Source organism: Zonotrichia albicollis, chromosome 6, assembly GCF_047830755.1.
Source record: "Zonotrichia albicollis isolate bZonAlb1 chromosome 6, bZonAlb1.hap1, whole genome shotgun sequence".
Lineage (NCBI taxonomy): Eukaryota > Metazoa > Chordata > Aves > Passeriformes > Passerellidae > Zonotrichia > Zonotrichia albicollis.
In genome coordinates, this window is record NC_133824.1 from 24552845 (window position 1) to 24570797 (window position 17953).

Here is a 17953-nt window from a genome sequence, read left to right on the forward strand (position 1 = left end):
AATTAATTGATAGCGAACCAACTGCTAATCTGTTGGGTAATGCATGAATAATTATACAAATATAATTAAACTAATTTCAGAAAAGCTGTGTGAAATCTGTGGCCTGAAAAGTCTGAGGAGAGAAAATCCATAGCAAAGCCTCCTTCTGTGGAATGATAACAGTGATTTATGAAGCTCGAGTTATTTCTGCTGATTGGGCTCAGTCAAGATTGGTTTCACATGATCAGCTAAAGTACAGGAATCCGTGATGTGTCGTGGCCCCACACGTTTGAACACACTAGGACAGCTCTTCTAGGTGATCCAAACCTTGGGGCGGGGGGTTAAAAGCGCTGCTTTGTTTCCCTGCATTTTGCCCTCATTAGGACACACTCCTCTGCAAAGCTGGCCACTTCTGGTGGTCGGGAGCAAAGTCTCATTGTAAATGCACAGCAGGATAGTGGCAAAGCTGAGATTAATTCTCCATAGATTTATACAGACCTTTCTCACTGTTGATTGCTTGTACTGTTTCAAAGGTGCATACGTTGCCTTTTTTTATTGCTGCTTACTGACTTTATTCCAGCATATGGTGGTTGGCGCCATGACACAAAGTGAACATTTTATACTAGAATTAAAGTGGATATTTGACAGTTTCTGTCAGAAAGTTCAGAGCAAAGAATTTGTGAGACAAGATTTATTGCATATTTTATATGGGACACATCTGTTTCTTTGCTATGTTTCTCTTTAAACAGAAAAATAGCAATGAAGTTTCTTTAAGAAACAAAGGCTGTCAATAAAAAGCATGAACAGAAAAACTGCATTATTGAGAATGAATTGAATCAGTTTGACCTTCTAAAAATGTGTTGCTTCTAAGTATGACAATCACTTTTCCCTTTTTGCTTAGCCCTATAGACTATAGATTTTCAAATACACAGCTACCCATATTTGAGAGTAAATAAAATAAAAATGAAAATCAAATTAAACCTAAGTATTGATATCGGATATTCACATTTAAAAGCAAGGTGAAATTATTAAGGTAGATTTTTCCTATTTTTTTTTAGAATCTGTAACTGCATTTTAATGATGTGAAACATGTCAAATAAACACCCCTTTCTCTGAAAATGTCTTCTTAAACTATAGATTAATTATAAGGAGATATACAGCAAACTTACCCACATTTATCTATTAATATAACTAAATTTGATGTAGTTTGGCCTCTTTAGTTTAATTCAGTCTTCTTAACACTGAATCAAAACTGAATTTGAAGAACACCTAGCAGAATTTTGTTTAAGAAAAACATTTGTATGCATTAAACAAGAAAGTAAAAATCTTTCAATACAATTCTACATTTTTAACCAACAGCAGTACTGTTTAGAAAGATTCATATTTAGTGTAAAACCCTAAGATTCAGCTTGAGGAACATGGTGTTCAAATAGGTAGAATTAAACAAGAACAAAAATGAAGAAAATATATTCCTCTCAAATCACATATGCTTTTATGAAAAGGCATGGGTGTCTTATTACTTCTAATTAAAGAGAACAACAATAGAAAAAATCCTTCTGTTGAAATATGTAAATTCTAACTAAATAGTTATGGCAAATAGTTAAAAATACTTATATGCTCAATACTTTCTTAAACAAAAATATTATAATTTCCTCTATGAAACAACAAATATTCATCAAATTATTTCCAACTTACAACGCATTAATTCTTTTTTTTTTAACTCAAAGATTTTCTAGAACTTCAATTTATGTAGGAAAATTTATCTAGATACTAGTTTGAAAAGCCTTTAATTTGAAATAAAATGTTAAAAAGAGGCAAACTTGGACCTGGAGTATTTCCACAAAAAAAATACAGGATACTAACATTAAAAAGTACTTTGTTAGGATTCTTTTTCATGATGAAGAAACAAGAAACACCAAACTGCATTCAAGTACAAGGCACTGATATTTTTCTGAGCTTGTCTTCTCTGTGATAAACACTTAGAAGAGTGTATTTAAAAACAGGATCTCTCTATTTCTAAATAAAAACCTGCAAACCTACTATTCTTATGGGGAGATCTTGGGAAAAGTAAAGCATGTGTGACACATTAGTCAGGTCATTTGATTCATTCTTTGAAAGTACTCAGATACAGCCATGATGAGAAAAATGAGAGTGTATATAAAAAAAATAAATCTCAGCCTAATTTAAGACTGGGAAAATAACAAGAGTTATTACTGCATCTACCTGATCTATTCTGGTGTTTTACAGCTTGCTTATTTTCTATTGACTCTATGCTGGGAGCATAGAATTTTTTCCCTGCAGTGTATGGAAACATTTTAATATGTATATGTTTATTCTCATATAAAAGGAAAGAAGAGGACATAAGTATAGGATAACAAGACCAGGGAATGTGAGTGCACCAGCTCAGCACATCACTGCAGACTTTGTGCTTGCTGTACCACTAGGCCTTTATTATTACCTCTGTGTTTATGAGATACCTCCTATCTCTTAGAAATGGCTTTTACTCAATAATTATAGTAATAATTAAAGTTTTATTTGACTTCCATTTTGATTTGATATTGTCTATTGAGCCACACAAGCACTATTTCTGAGAAAGATAATTAACATGAATAATTTGCATCTAAATTCTTATGTTGTAATAAAACAGTCATAATAAGCTTAATTCCTCTTAGTTTTTGTCTTTGTTTGAACATGAAAGTTTTAAAATTTAAATTAATTAAAAAATTTTTAAAGTTAATAAATCATATGTAGGTGAAAGTAATAACATACACTGGAATTTGGTTCACTGCATCTATAACTACAGAATCTTCTTTACATCAAATATTTAAAAGGGCAACTTACTTTAAAAAAAAAATCAGAAATTTGGAAAGAAATTTTAAATCCTGAGAAAATTTACTTCATTCATGATGAAACCAAACCTGTATCAAATTCCATTACAATGAAAAATGACTGGAATTTAAAAGAAAGAACAGTCAAGGGAGAATAGTCAAAGTTCCCCTACCATTATTTCAAATAGACATCATAGAATTTGCTCTCCTCATTAAACCTGGGGATTTTCTGGTCTAGGAGCTGCCCAAATACATGTAAGGAAAGAATTCCTGAAGCATAAAGCTTAATAATCTTTAACATATGCCCTATCCAATTCCACTTCAAGTCAATGGTGGGTCAAGCCCTTTGTGTAAAACTGAAGTTAAGGAAACACACTCTAAGATTTACTGATAAACTGTACTGATAACTCCATAGATAATCAAATTAAACACATTTTATAGAGCAGTTTTTTCCTTTTAGCATGATACTTTTTAATGTTTGAAGATTTCTGCTTGGCCAGAGAAGATACCCTGTTGTGTCTAGCCAGGTATCCCTGCCTGTCCTGGGGCACCAGCAACCTCTGTAATCCCACATTCTGTTCCAGAGATGGCAACACTTTGTGGAGGGACATTTCAGACTGTAAGACATTCCCAGGACTTCATACACATGCTTTGTACAAACAGTTATACCCTGAAGTCAATTCAGAAGCTGAAGTACTTAAAAGCTATTTTTTGACACTTTCAAAATTGTTGACTTGGAACAATGTTTAGATAGCTGAAAAATTCTGATGCTAAAAAGTTTGAGTTGATTTATATGCCATGAAAGAAGTACTGTTCTAATCAATTTCATACATACATCCCTTAAGAGAAATTAAACTTCTGATTTCTCCACCTCAAGGTGTTCAAAATCATGGTAAAGGCTCTTCACAGGACAAATGTAAATTTTTGAATATCTTGCCCTGGCATCTGAAGTATTTAGATGCAGAAGCATCAGAGACGTTACAGGAAGGGTTGAATGATGACCTGAAATCAGGCCCTTATTTTACATTTTGGAGAAGTCTGTCTTTAATCACAGCTGTAATCTCACAATACTGTATTATCCATATGGTTTTACTGTGTCATTCCTCTATTTTGAGAGCTTAGTAGCAAGCTGGTGCTATGTCCTTTAACTAGTTTGAAATTTCTGATAACTGCCCTATGAACATTGTGATTAATATTTCTGTTCTCAAAACAATGGTCCATCCTGTTCAACAAGACTGCAGGTTTTACCTGTTTTTAGAAAGGAAATCAGAGCTCACACCATAAAAGAATCTAACATAGAGAGCTTCAATTTCTTGATGAAATGTTCAGCGTCTAGTATTTTTTATCAATCACGCCAGAAAACATTAAAACAGGATATTCATGTGCTTGCACAGGTCCAAAAAAATGACTGAGAAAAAGTATTAACATACCAAAATTATAGAAGTCTACAGAGAAATTCCACATAACTGCTTACCAGATTAAGCATGCTATTGCCATAATCAGTTTGCATGATATGGTGCACTGAAGGGCTTTTCCAGGCTTAATGGTGTGAAATTACAGAGCACAGGGGACAAACACAAGGTAAGAGTGACCAGTGTGAGGTTAAGTGACTGGGGTCTCCTGAGACCAAGTGTGTTTGGGCTTTTCATTATCTAAGTGCATGAATCTCTTCTATCCAATCCTTTCCAATTCTTGGCTCTGCTCTTTCCTTGCAGCAGTATCTTCCACGTATGTAAACAGCTGCTCCTAAGTTATATAATCTAAAGTAATGAATCAGTGAATATCTCCATTTCCTTCAACAAAGCTTTGATAAGATTTAAACTCTATCTGTTCAATTCTGACTTTGAATATCAGAACATGAAGACACAAAAGGAAAAAAAGATAAATAGGAGATCACGCAGGAGATTCCTAAGAGGATAGTGAAAAAACCCAGCTGGACAAAAAGAGCCTAATAGGATCTCTATGCAAAGCCAGCATATATAACCTACAGTTCTGTTTACCTCTTAAGCCTATCCTAAAGAGAATGGAAGAAATACAGTGGATTTTAACAGCAAATAGAGGTTACGATGAGAATTTAAAGAGGATGTTGAACTCCAGATAGCTGATAGTGGTTATAGTAAAGGCATCAGTAATTCTAGGAGTAGATTTTATAACGATCATATACATAATAATTTTGTATTAAATCAAGGGTATTAACACGAACATTCATTACGTCACTTAGCTGCTATTAATCCTTCTCTATCATGTCATGCCAGTGACTTTGTAACAGCCATGGTAATTCAGTATACCACAATCAAATTGTAAGGAAGTTGGAAGGAACTGTTTTCTATAGGTTTCCTCCTTGTTTTCTAAGAGGAGATGACCACTGCATTTTCAATTACCAGTTTTTCTAAATTACATTCATAATACACAATAATCTTCCAATCTGTATAGTAAGAAGTAATATAGTGAAACTGGCTATAGTAGTTTGATGTACATCTGCTTCAAAAATAATAAATTGAAAGTTTCCTGAAAAGTCATAGCTGTAATTAACACCAATTTTCAGGACTTTGATGTTGATAATTCTTCTGGTAGTGTGGGAGAAAATACTTACTTCAGAGCAAATTCTTGTTCTTTGAATCAGTTCATTGTCAATATTGCATTACTTAGGAGGCATATGGATGCAATCACATTCCAGGACAACTTATTTGGTGTCTTATGGACTGGGGCTATTGTCTAACTATATAATCTCAGAGTACCCAGCAGTAAGGTTCTGTGCTTTGCAGACTCATGCCAATTTATGTAAATCAGTCTTTCATCTGTTTAAGTATGACAACCTTTTGAGTGATGAAAACAGTTATGTCTATCACAAAGTTTGAAAGATTAAAGTAATTCTGCTCCTGGCATATCAAACAGCGTTCCAGATCTGAACACAAACTTTGCCTGGTCTGTAATGTCATTGCTGGGAAGCATAAAAAGTTTTAAGCAAACATTATCACTGCAAGGAAGTATGACATATTTTTCATGTTTGACACTGGACATAAATATCCTCCCACACTGTTTAATGTGAGAAATGCATATGTGTGGCAGAGATAATAAAACATCTCAGTGAAAACAAATGAAATGAAAAAGAAGTTACGATAAGTAGAACAGAAATAAAGCTTTGAAGTTAAAAGTCTTCATATCTGTACATTTTATTCACAAGAGGAAGAAGCAGTATTTGATATGCAGAGTGGATAGTCACACAATCTGGAAGAGTCTTGTACTTTGTAGGAATGGTTATATGTTCAGAGAGATATATTTTAGCTGACAGAAGCAGCTTCATACTTGCAGGTAAGAAAAATCTGGTCAATTGGAAGACCCTTGCAAGTGCTATTGCTCTTGTGCTGTTGTTTACACATGGTATTTTAACAGACAGCTGTTACTGAAATGTAACAGTGTTCTTAAAAATGATTCTTGATTTTCTTACTTCACTTGTTCTGCATTAAAACACTCAAGAGCTTAACAAATAAAATGCAACACAAGCACCATAATCTGTAATCTGACATGTATTTTAGAGCAGAGGAATACAACACAAGTGGGAAGACAAGTATGTGATAATTTCATATACAATTTTAGAATACTTCTATTTCTTTCTGTAAATGTTCTTGGAGAGAAAAGCTGTAATTTTATTGCAGAGAATCAAGAATTTTAAATAGTTCCCAGAGGTTTCTGATATTTTGGGATGTCATTACAGACAAGCTTTACCAGGTAACTGCTTTGAGGAACAACTTAAAAGATAATCTCTGTATCTGTCTTAAAAACAATATAATATTGTCACACTATGAAAGAAAATAAGTGACAATGCAATTTTCTTCCTAATCTTTGACTGTAGTAAGATGTATAAAGCTATGTCCTGATGATAGTAAGAGAGAAAAAATAAGTATTATTTTATCTTGGAAAAATGGTGCCTCGGTTCTTGACTTCTGATTCACTACTGCTAAATGACATTAACATCTTGCTTTATACTTCATAGACTGCTTTGAGAGAAAAGCAGCAATTTTGAGTGGAAATACTTTTTTTCCTGTAACATAATAAACTATTATATTATCTTCCTACACCCAAAATATGTACAGGGCTATAACCTAATAAAAGGTTGCTTTTCCAGGGTTAGTACAATAGATGCTACTAGATGAGAAGATAATTCACCATGTATGAGCACCTGAATCCACCATGTATAGCACAAGAACAACATCTTGAGAGAATATTTACATATTGAGGAACTAGTAGGAAACGATGAACAAGAAATTCAAAGTTGGCCAGCTGCCATCTTTTACCATAGACTCATAGAATGGTTTGGGTTGGATGAGACCCTAAAGGACATCTCGTTCCAACTCTGCTGCCATGGGCTGGTTGGAACAAGTAAACCGAGTGCTCAGAGCCCCATCCAACCTGGCCTTGAACACTTCCAGGAATGGGGCAAATCACAGTTTCTCTGGTCAAATTGTTCCTGTGCCTCACCAACCTTACTGTGAAGAATTTCCCTCTTATTTTCTAATCTAAACTTACTTTTTTTTTCAGTTTCAAGCCATTCTCCCTTGTCCTATCTCTACATATCTTCGTGAGAAGTCCCTCTCCAGCTCTAGATTTAGATACTGCAAGGCAGATTTAGATGCTGTAAGGTGTCCCCAGAGCTTTCTCTTCTCCTGGCTGAACAGCCTCAACTCAGCTCCAGCCTTCATGGCCTTCTTAATAGAATTTATTTATTATCTTCTTTCCCAATGGACTACCTCAATAATCCTCTGTGGTGCACATCAACAGGCAGATAAGTAAATGTGGCTCAAAATTCCTGTTCTATACCAGAAATCCATTTGAAAGTGCATTGGACTGGATGCATGCCCAGGTAGTTACTGCAGCCTGGCTAAAGTTATTAAGATGAAATCACTCAGCAGTTAAAAGTGGATTTGTGTACTGTTTCCATATGGTTGCTAAGCTTGTCTGAAAAACTCACTAGCTCCTGACATAATGCTGTGGTGACTAGTTTGGTCTATGACTGTTTTTCTATTGCACAGTCCCATAGATAGCACAGTGTTGACCTTTTATGTAGTATACAACACACAGCAGTTGTAGCAAAGCAATTAATCTAACCAATGTCTCCCAAATGTTAGGCTAGAATTCTAAACATAGGACAATTTCTTTTTGTTTGGGATTAATCTCAATAGATGACTCTATTTTACAAATCACTCCCTCTCCATCTTGCTTGTTACCTTGGTCACATCAGTGTATCACGGACCTTTCCCAAATAGCTTTACTTTCCACTACTAATGAAATTCAAAAATTGTTCTGTTTCGACATCAGACTACTCACTTCCCTGACTCTGTTCTAAATTAAATGAATTCCTGTAGTGGCAGAGTCTTCATCATCAAGATGCTTTATTCTTAGAGAAATGAAGAGAAGCAGATACGCTTTTCCTATGCTAACTAGCATAAAGACTTCATTTTCACATTCCAGTTCATGAGGGAGGAACCCAAGCCCAGATTTAAGTTTTTGCACGCTTTCTGACCTGGACCCAATGAAGAAGAATTTGGAAACATATTTTACAAGATCCTGCATGAATTTATTTCTACATTTACTAGAATGGACAAACAAGATGAAATAGTCAGGTGGCAAAATAAGAAAGAAATTTAATTAACATTAGTCACCTACTCCTGTATGTCATTTACTTTCTCATTTGTATTATTCTTGAGGGAATGCACAAGGAGAATATGAAACACCATTGAAAACACCAATGGTTAATAGCCCTTCTAGTGACCTGGACATTTGCAGTAACAAAAGTAATTTTTTCTCCTTTTCAAAACAGAGTAGTTTGCGTCTTTCTCATAGTCATCTAAGTATTCTGATTTCTTTTTGGTGAGAGATAGTTTCATATGAAAAGAGGAGTTTTTTTCTAAGAAATTCTGAGCAAGAATTTAATGAACTAAAGAGCATTCCAGACCACACAATAATTTCATACTTTCAAATACCTTCTTGCATATCATAGCAATTTAAAAGGAAAATAATTATGAATATATTTTTAACCGCCCCACACGGTAATTTCAATGGAAATACAGTAAGTGAATACTAATTTATAATAATCAATAGTTCTCCATACTATAGGAAAACTAATATAATTGTTGCACATAATTAGATTTACTAAAGATTATTTCAACTTTGTGAATAATCTAAGCCTTTTCCAAAAAGCATAGGCATATCAAATACAGCTAGTGAAGCATTAAGACAGTTTACACAAGATGTCTTTAATGTGGGATTCACGAAGTACTTGACAAAGATTATCTTTCACTACAAAAACTAGCAAGAATCATTATTTAACATTCTGTGTATCAGGAAAGAGGGGCACTCTCTGAAAAGGATATTAACCAACTGCTACCATCACATATAAAGTAGCTAAACTGGGAACAGAACCCAAAGCTTCTGGCACCTAATTCCCTGCTGAAGGCACTGGGCTACATTACATGCAGTTATACAAACCAGCACTGACATCAGCAGAAGTACAGTTTATCCCCTCTAGCATTTTAGAATGTCAGTCTCCATAACACTCTCAGTGTTTTTTGTTACAACACAGCAAGTATTAGATTTAATTGGTATTAATTACAATTAGGAAATGTAAACACTTCAGTATAAGCAAATCGGAATTTTTTTTCCTTACAGTATTTCCAACTTCACATTGGCTAGAAATGATGGGAATTGCGCGTGTGGGAAAAACCTCAATATCTATGAGTTCCAGCCGCAAGTTTCAGAAAAGCATCTGAGTTTTGAGTACTTGCTGTGAGCTGGCAGAAAGATAACAGACAATTTTTTCTTACGTTTGCTAAACCAGCCACAACTCTTTTTTAAACAAACAAAACTGAAAACAGATGCTTATTGGATGCTCAGTATTATCAGTTAATTTCAGAGAAGCGGCTGAGTTTGCAGCCACCTCTGACCTTGACATTTGTCCAACGCCTACTCTAGTGCCATTAATCAAGATGGATTTCTGTGTTATCTTTCCCTATCTTTAATGTGGAATTCTATAGGATTTCCATTCTAATGCCCCAGAAAGTACCATCCACCATTATAAAGATTCAAATCAATCAGGTGATTGACAGAAAAATAGAGTCAATCATTGTAGAATCTGACAACCTACTGAAAATTTATTTCAGAATAAGGTAGAATTAGGATGTCAAAAGATGAGAAGTAAATGATATAAAATTAGGTGTGTCTGATTAGATACCATAAAGCATAACATTATAAAGCAAAAGAAGAACAAGAGAACATGAGAAAAAGTGGACAAGTGTGTAATCCAGGTGGTTTTTCTCCTTCTAGTATACAAAAGAGCTCACTAAAAAGTGTCCCAATAAATGTAATATATAGAACTTACTGTCCTAGGACAGCTGCAGGAATGTATTCTCTCCCTCTCTTTTTAAAAAAATATATACATTATTTGCACACATAAGGATAAAATTTTCTGTCACACTGACAGAGATAAATATACCTCACTTTTCACATCAATAGGCATAAACAGGGAAAATATTTAGAAGAATATGTTTTTCTATTTGAAATGATAATGCACAATTCAATTGCAATTTTATCTAAAGCAGAACTAGTCTTCTTCCAATATCAACTGGGTACTTTTATAATATTCCACGCATAAGAAAGTGGAGTATGATAAAAAGGGTAGCTCAGTATTGCAGGAGAAACCAGGTACTGGGTTGGCTTTATTTTTTAAGACTGTGTTGATATGATTTGCAATTCCTTCTGCTGGTTTTGGCTGGTGTGGAGCTAACTTCACAGGAACTCCTATGGTGCTGTAAATTGGATTTGTGACCAAAAGAGTGTTGATAACACATCCATGTTTTAGCTGTTGCTGAACAGTCCTGCACAGCATTCAGGCCTTCTCTATTTCTAATGCTGATATGCAGAAAGTAGGCTGGGGATGAACAAGAAGTTGGGAGGGGCCAAGCCAAATCAATCAAAGGGATAACTCATAGCACAGAACATCATGCTCAGAAATAAATTTGGGAAAAGAAGGAGGAAGCAAGGGAGAAATTCAGAGTTTTGATGCTTGTCTTCCTAAGTAGAGGTTATATGTGATGAAACACTGCCTTCCTGGTAATGTGAAATTTAGAAATGTGTGTTCTAAATGGAACTTAGAAATACTGTGGCCAGCAAGATTAGGGAAGTGATAAAACACACTGTACTTGGCACTGGTGAGGCCACATCTTGAATCCCATGTTCAGCTTTAGGCCCCTCACATAAGAGAGATCTTGAGGTGATGGAGTGTCCAGAGAAGGGCAGCGGAGCTGGGGAAAGGTCTGGAGCACAAGTCCAACAAGCAGCAGCTGAGGGAGCTGGGGGTGTTTAGCCTGGGGAAAGGGAGGCTCAGGAGGGGCCTTATCACCCTCTGCAACTCCCAGAGAGCACAGGGGGTCAGTCTCTTCTCTAGGGTAACAAGTGGCAGGACAGATGTGTCAGGGGAGGTTCACACTGGATGTTGGGAAAGATTTCTTCACTGAAAGGGTTATCAAGTACTGATCCAGGCTACCCAGGAGAGTAGTGGAATAACCATCCCTGGAAGAGTTCAAAAAGAGTGTAGTGCATAGGGACATGGTTTAGTGGTAGAACTGGCAATGGCAGGTTAATGGCTAGACTTGATAATTTTTAAGAAGCCTTTTCCAGCCTTAATGATCCTAAGAAATGGATCATTTGTCTCCCCATGGAGGGGCAGCAAGCAAACAGCTGAGTGGTGCTAAGCTGCCAAGTGCACAGACCATGAGAGTCCTTGTGAGATCCAGGGTGCAGCAAGAATTACAGAATCTGTGATACCATTGTGGAAGACACCATTTGGTCAGGGTCCTGGCAAGACCTGGGCAAAATCGATTATTACAATATTTTGGCAAGCTAGATCAAGAAACACACTGGAGATCATAATGGTTTGTAGAAATACAAACATACACACACACACACACACACATATATATATAAAATATATATATACACATATATTTAGTACTAATTCAATCTTGATGTCATTGTTAAACTGTAAGTGAAAACTTTCAATTAAATGCATTAGAAAGACGATGGAACTGTCCTGCAGTGACATCAAGACTTCCATTACATTTTTTGTTTTAAAAATTCTGTGGTGAGGAATTTGCTGCTTAAATACTGTCCAAATACACTTGCACCATAGCCTGGGAGAACTGCAAAGGAGAATATCAGCTTATTTACCAGTACAATGTAACTGCTACTTTTGAAACAGCCTGTTTTTAATTGTCAAAGTATTTACACAAGACAGCCTAATGAAACAAAGTTATTAAAAAGACTTTAGGACAACCTTCGTAAAAAGGATTAAGCTAATTAATAAATTACTACAATAATCTGAATGATCACCAATATTCTGTCTGGATGAGCAGATTCAGGTAGTTTAACTGACTTCTCAGACAGAAAACTGTTAAATTGTTCACCATTTCTATGATAAATGCAATTAAATTCTCAACAATTCTAATATCTCTGTCAAAAACACAGATTTTTTTTGTTTACCCAAGAAGATTGTATTCCTACAAGGAGAGGGGGGAAAATCTCTTCCTGCATATATCTTCCACAACTGCAGTAGCAATGGTGCTGGCAGAAGCAGGTGATGGGGAACACAGTAGGAGAAACAGGAAGGAGCAGGACTGTTGTTTTCAACAGCAACCTGCATTTACATTGCCCTCAGTTGAGCACCAAGTTGCACCTTGGTTTTCACCCACTGCCTCAAGACTCTAACCTGGTAAATCACTTTTTTAATGCTTATTTCTGTCTCACGCAAGACAAAAATCTTTAAATATGAATAAGTCAGTTCATAAGCCCACACTAGGGAGAAAAGATGACGTATATATGTGGACTTTCTCTAAAAGAGTGTCTTTCACTCTTTTCTTAAGTCTTTGAAGCTTTATATTCCCTCTGATAAATTTCGTCTGTGATTAATATATTTTTCATTTTGCCTACAAATAATAATAAAGAACAAAGCACAAAATAACCAGTGGGAAATGGGTGAGATCAAGGGAGTGATTAGCTTTGACAAGTGATGTCCAAGATCTGTATAACATATATCAACATATATGAACATATATTAGGCCCATTAGGAACATAATCCACAGGAATTTTCAGAGGAAACAGATATTTAATGCAGCTTACATTACACATAACTTTATAAACCACTACACTATTCGGCAGTAAGATTTTTTTTCAGATGTGGTTACCTTTCTGAAAGAATTCCTCTAATTTCTCCTTGAAGGGCTGGAGATGTTCTTCAGAAGACTCTCTGCAAACTAACTTCATCTGCTTTTCAGAGGCTACAAAAAGATGAGACATATTTATGACAGAAGAAATGTACCAAAAGTAGATTTCAGCTCCATAGGAGCCTACCTCTAAATACTCACCTGGATTTACTTTAGAGGTTATAAATAAGCACTAAGAAATACAAATACTAGTCAAGCATGCTAAATAAAAAATTCTATATCTGTTTAAAGAGTAGAATTTGTCTTTAGTAAGGAATATGTTCTAAAACTCCTGCAGTGTGCTAGGGCTTGCTAATAACACAGCTTGCCTCACACACTAACTCTAGATGGTATATTTAAAGATTTAAAGTCTGTTTCTGTGGTGAGTGGAGGATCCTTTGTATCTGAATTGATTTTAATCAATCAATGTCAGGCATCCTATACTCAACCATTTTTCATGAAACAGATGCAGAAATTCAGCATTACTTGAGTATTCCATTCCCAGACCATGATATGAATTAGTTGAAGTATGTAAGAAAGTGAACTTATATATAAGTGCAATTTGTTTACTATTTAATCTATCTGTTATTTTAAGAACCAATGTCATGCCAATTTCTGAAAAACTTAATTTCATTTGCCAATGAATTTTAACAGGCCTAGAACGTCTAATAAACTTAGTGCATTCCAGTGTTCCACATTAAAGATGACAAGAGGCAGAAATCAAACTGAAATTACTTTCCATTTAGCAAATGAATTTATAAACCGCTACAAAATTTTTCTTCTACAATTTTTCATTTCCAAGAAGCAACACTTAGATGGAAACTTATTTTGAAGTTAAACCAAAGACTTACAGTTTGACGGCATGAACTGTATTCACACCATATTGCTACCACCATAAAACAAAATTTAATGTAAAACTGTCGAAATGGAAGTTGAGCCTGCGTGATTAAAATGTCCCATTATTTAAATTTGCAATGTAGTGTAAAAAGTCAAGGGAAGGTTGAAAATAGATGCATTTTACTGTGCAAGTAGTATTGTGCTTATAATCCCTTGGACCACCAGGACGTACTGAAAACAATCACAGATTTTCAATTAATTGAGAGCAGAAATACATTTGGTCAATTCTTATAGCAAAATACCCATTCCCACCCAAGACTATATTTCAATTTAGCAACCCTCCATGACTCAAACTGCAGGTTGTGTAAAATGGCCTGGGCTACACTCTAAGTTCATCTTTAATCTATGGTCTTTTATCCGGTAGCACATGAGAAACCTTTCAAATGATTCAGAGGAGAGTAAATGGATATTTGTTTGTATGCCAGAAAGTAGGCAGAATGGAGTGGTGATTTAAACACATCATATTCCATCTTTTAAATACATAATGAAAAGCTTCTTTCTGAAAAAAATGTCTCTCTGAAATTCTGAGGAATCTGAGGGAATTCTGAGGAAGCTGACAGCTATCACACCATACATACAATTCTCCTCTCACCATTCCAAAATAATCATTTGAGAAAATGAAAAACCTGTTTCAGCATTACTGAGTTCAAACAGATGCAAATTCTCCACTAATGTAATAAACTTTTGGTTCTTTTCCTGGGTATGAGCTGTATGTTAGTGGAATTGAATGTAATATGCTATTTTGAAAATTGTTTATTTCTAAATGAGCTATTGCAGAAAAAAAAAAAAAAAAAAGAAAATACAAGTGTGCAAAAGTATTTGAAAGCCCTTACAAATTGTTGAATGTTCATCATGCTTCACCCACTACAAATCTTGGCCACAGAAATGGAAAGCATTAGCAAAACATTAAAACAAAGTTGGAAACTGCTGATTATCAGTTTGCCACTGTCTTCAGATTTAATGCAGTACTTGGCTCAAAAAGTTCTTCAAAAATCCCCAATATAAGTGAAAATATTTACAAAATAGAATGTCTCTCACTTAATGCCTATTGGGCAATAGTCTTAAAACTCCACAGACACTTGTAAATCTGTCAAACGAATCATGGCTCATAAACAAACTTTCATGTAAAGAGCATTTCTGTGTCAATCAGACACAATTTGGAATTTTTTAAGCATCATTTTAAAAGTAAACGCAAAACCAGAAATAGTTTAAAGTTGATAACAGTAAATTACTAACTATTTACTCGCCGGAACCCCTCAGTAGCATTTACAGGAATCAGTCTGACAGCAAAACCCAGTATCAACACCATGAATTCCTATAAACCTGTCAGTGCCACTATCCCCCATGAGTTATGCCTCTGTGAAAGCTGCTGAAGCTGCCCTGCTCCTGTCTGGTCAGAGCATGGCAGGTAACACTGCCAGGCTCGCTCTTCCACTCAGCTACAACGCAAGCATATCTTTGACAGAAGGATTACTATTTGACAACTCTTTTTTAGAGCCCTTGCCTTTTCTGTTTCCAAGAGTATTTGAAATAATACTGCAAATGAATTCAGTGCAGGGCTAAATAATCCCACATTTCTGTGTGAGAGAATCCATGATCTTTGACAGCACACAAACCTGTTACGCTACTGGAATCTACACGCCCAAATGAAATCCTAATAAACCTCTGACAAATTTCATAAATTAATATTATTCAGCAAGTGCTATATCATTTTCTCATTATTTAGTTCCTTTGGTATTACTTTATTACTTTTTTGTTTGGAAACAACTTTGCAAGCTAAACAAATAGTTACTGGTGCAGAGGCATGTTTACCCATTGGACACCACTGCAGGATCTGGTTATAGTCTCCTGTTATTACATGCACTTAGGTACACACTCACTGGAGCTGTTCACATGGAATTAATTGAATGCCTTTTGCACTATCTACAGCTTTTGCATTTCTGTACAAACTTGCATGTAAGTTTCTTTTCAGATAGAATTTTAAATAATGTACAAAAGGCAACAGATTCATCTTGATTCTGTGGGAGTGTAGTAAGAACTTTAACTTCCAACAGCAAGAGGCTATGCTGCTACTGACTCAGAAAAGTTTCAGAGACAGTTTTTTATTTGCACTTTTGGACCCATATTGATCATCAGTACATACAAATAATAGGAACACACAAATGTTCAAGCACTACCACCAAAGCCAGAGCAGGGCTGACTAATATGGACGTCTGTGAATAAAGCAGAGATTTCCCTCTGCGGAGCGGGAAATTCTCTGAGACAAAACTATCTGAGAAAAGCATAAATGGGCATCAGACTGTGGTAGCACTCTGTTCTCAAGCTCAGTCTCTGCTGCCTTAAATGAAAGTTAACAATTTAACGCAAAAAAGTGTTAGCACACGTAAAACTACACCCAACCTACTAATTGCTTGTATAGCTACTGTTCTGTGAAGATATTTTCAGCTAATTTAAAAGAAGAAATATTCTATATAAAGAAGAAGAAATGCTTCTATATAAAGTTTCTTTCTTCACAAATTAATAATTCCTTTTTCTTAAAAAAATAATCCAGAGGATGGAAGATAATAAGTCAAAAGTCAGTCTTTGAAAGACATTTCCTCATGACACACAGAAACATGTAACTGTTTAGGTGCTCTAGCTGTCACATATAAATGAGACGGAAAAAACATTTCAGTGACACATCCTAAGATGTAGAAAATGAAATAATTGAATTAGTGGCATACAAAAGAGTTTAAAAAGTTCACCTGCCCTGAATGAGTCAGACATCTTGACAATTCTCACAAGTTTGATCAGATGTTCCACCTTGGGCTTTTCTTGTAAGTTCAACAACATTTTTAAACGTTTAGAGTTAGTGATGGCATACAGAGGAACTTTCAGGCCTATATTAGTTTCAGCTATTCTAAAATTTTTTTAGCTCCTTATTTGGTGAAAGGGCACCAACATATTATACAAATCATTTAAAAACCCTTCTGTTAAAATTGTTTCCCAGGAATACATTTAGCAAAATGAAAAAGACTGCTAGTAAAACTAAATATTTTTCACACCATAGCAACATATCTGAGACTCTGCTTAATGTACTCCTTCTGAAATAGTAGTTTACATTCAGGGCACCCTTCAGCAGAGAAGCACACTGCAAGGGACAGAACAGTACATATAAATGATTATAATGACTAAAGCCTTGTAATTTTCCAGTCAAGCCTTTGAAAGATTCCCCTAAGTGATTCCAGTACACATGATTAGTAGAAACTTTTTAAGTGTCAAGATCCAAACATACAGAACTCCACACATCATTAAGATCTGTCAAGGCTGTAGAACTGTGTGCTAGCAGAATCTGCTGAGAAACTGAAACATTTCCCTTCACTCTGAACAGTACAAAAAAAGAGAATATTTTGAAACTGAAGAGTCTTGTGTGGGTAATTGAGAGGGAGACAATATTTTTAAGAAGCAAGAATAATATTTTAATCAGATGAGCTAAGAACTTTACTGTGCTAAGAAAGAAAAAAAAGACCTTTCAAACATTTTATCACTTATTGTACTGAATAAGGGATCAGACATAAGGGAATTGTGCAATGGCTGAAACAGTTTATGAGCTGAAACTGTAAAATCCAGAGAAGTGATCTGTTTTGCTCTCTATTGCTGGATCTCTGATTTTATGTGCAAGACAGATCATAAAGTTGAATCTAATTAATTTTTCCGCCAAGTTGGTGAAGTTTGGTTCAGCTGAGCATTCAGATTAGATTTAAAATCACGTAAATTCATAAACTACCAGCAATATTAGCAGGAACATTTCACAAAGCGCCTATTAGCCCCACTACTACTAATTTGCACCCCACAGTCTGAAGTAATGCAGTTTCAATCTTTGATATGTGACTGTCTCAATTCTAGCAGAAATCTGTCCTGTCTCTTACTGCATACCTCCATAAAGAGGAAAAGCTGATGAGCTCCATAAACACGAAGTCACAGTTCCTCCCAACACCAGTATTTACCACCCTCCAA

The 17953-nt window shown here is 35.3% G+C and overlaps 1 protein-coding gene across 6 annotated transcripts in view; it reads right to left on the minus strand.

Moving 5' to 3' along the window:
* The window catches only part of FMN1 (formin 1), a 168468-nt gene that overhangs the window by 23607 nt on the left and 126908 nt on the right, over nt 1-17953 (minus strand). For all 6 annotated transcript variants that reach the window (XM_014267834.3, XM_026793155.2, XM_014267824.3 and 3 more), the window contains one exon: nt 13043-13135. In XM_014267834.3, coding sequence (XP_014123309.1) covers nt 13043-13135 — 93 coding nt within the window. The remainder of the gene's footprint in view (nt 1-13042; nt 13136-17953) is intronic.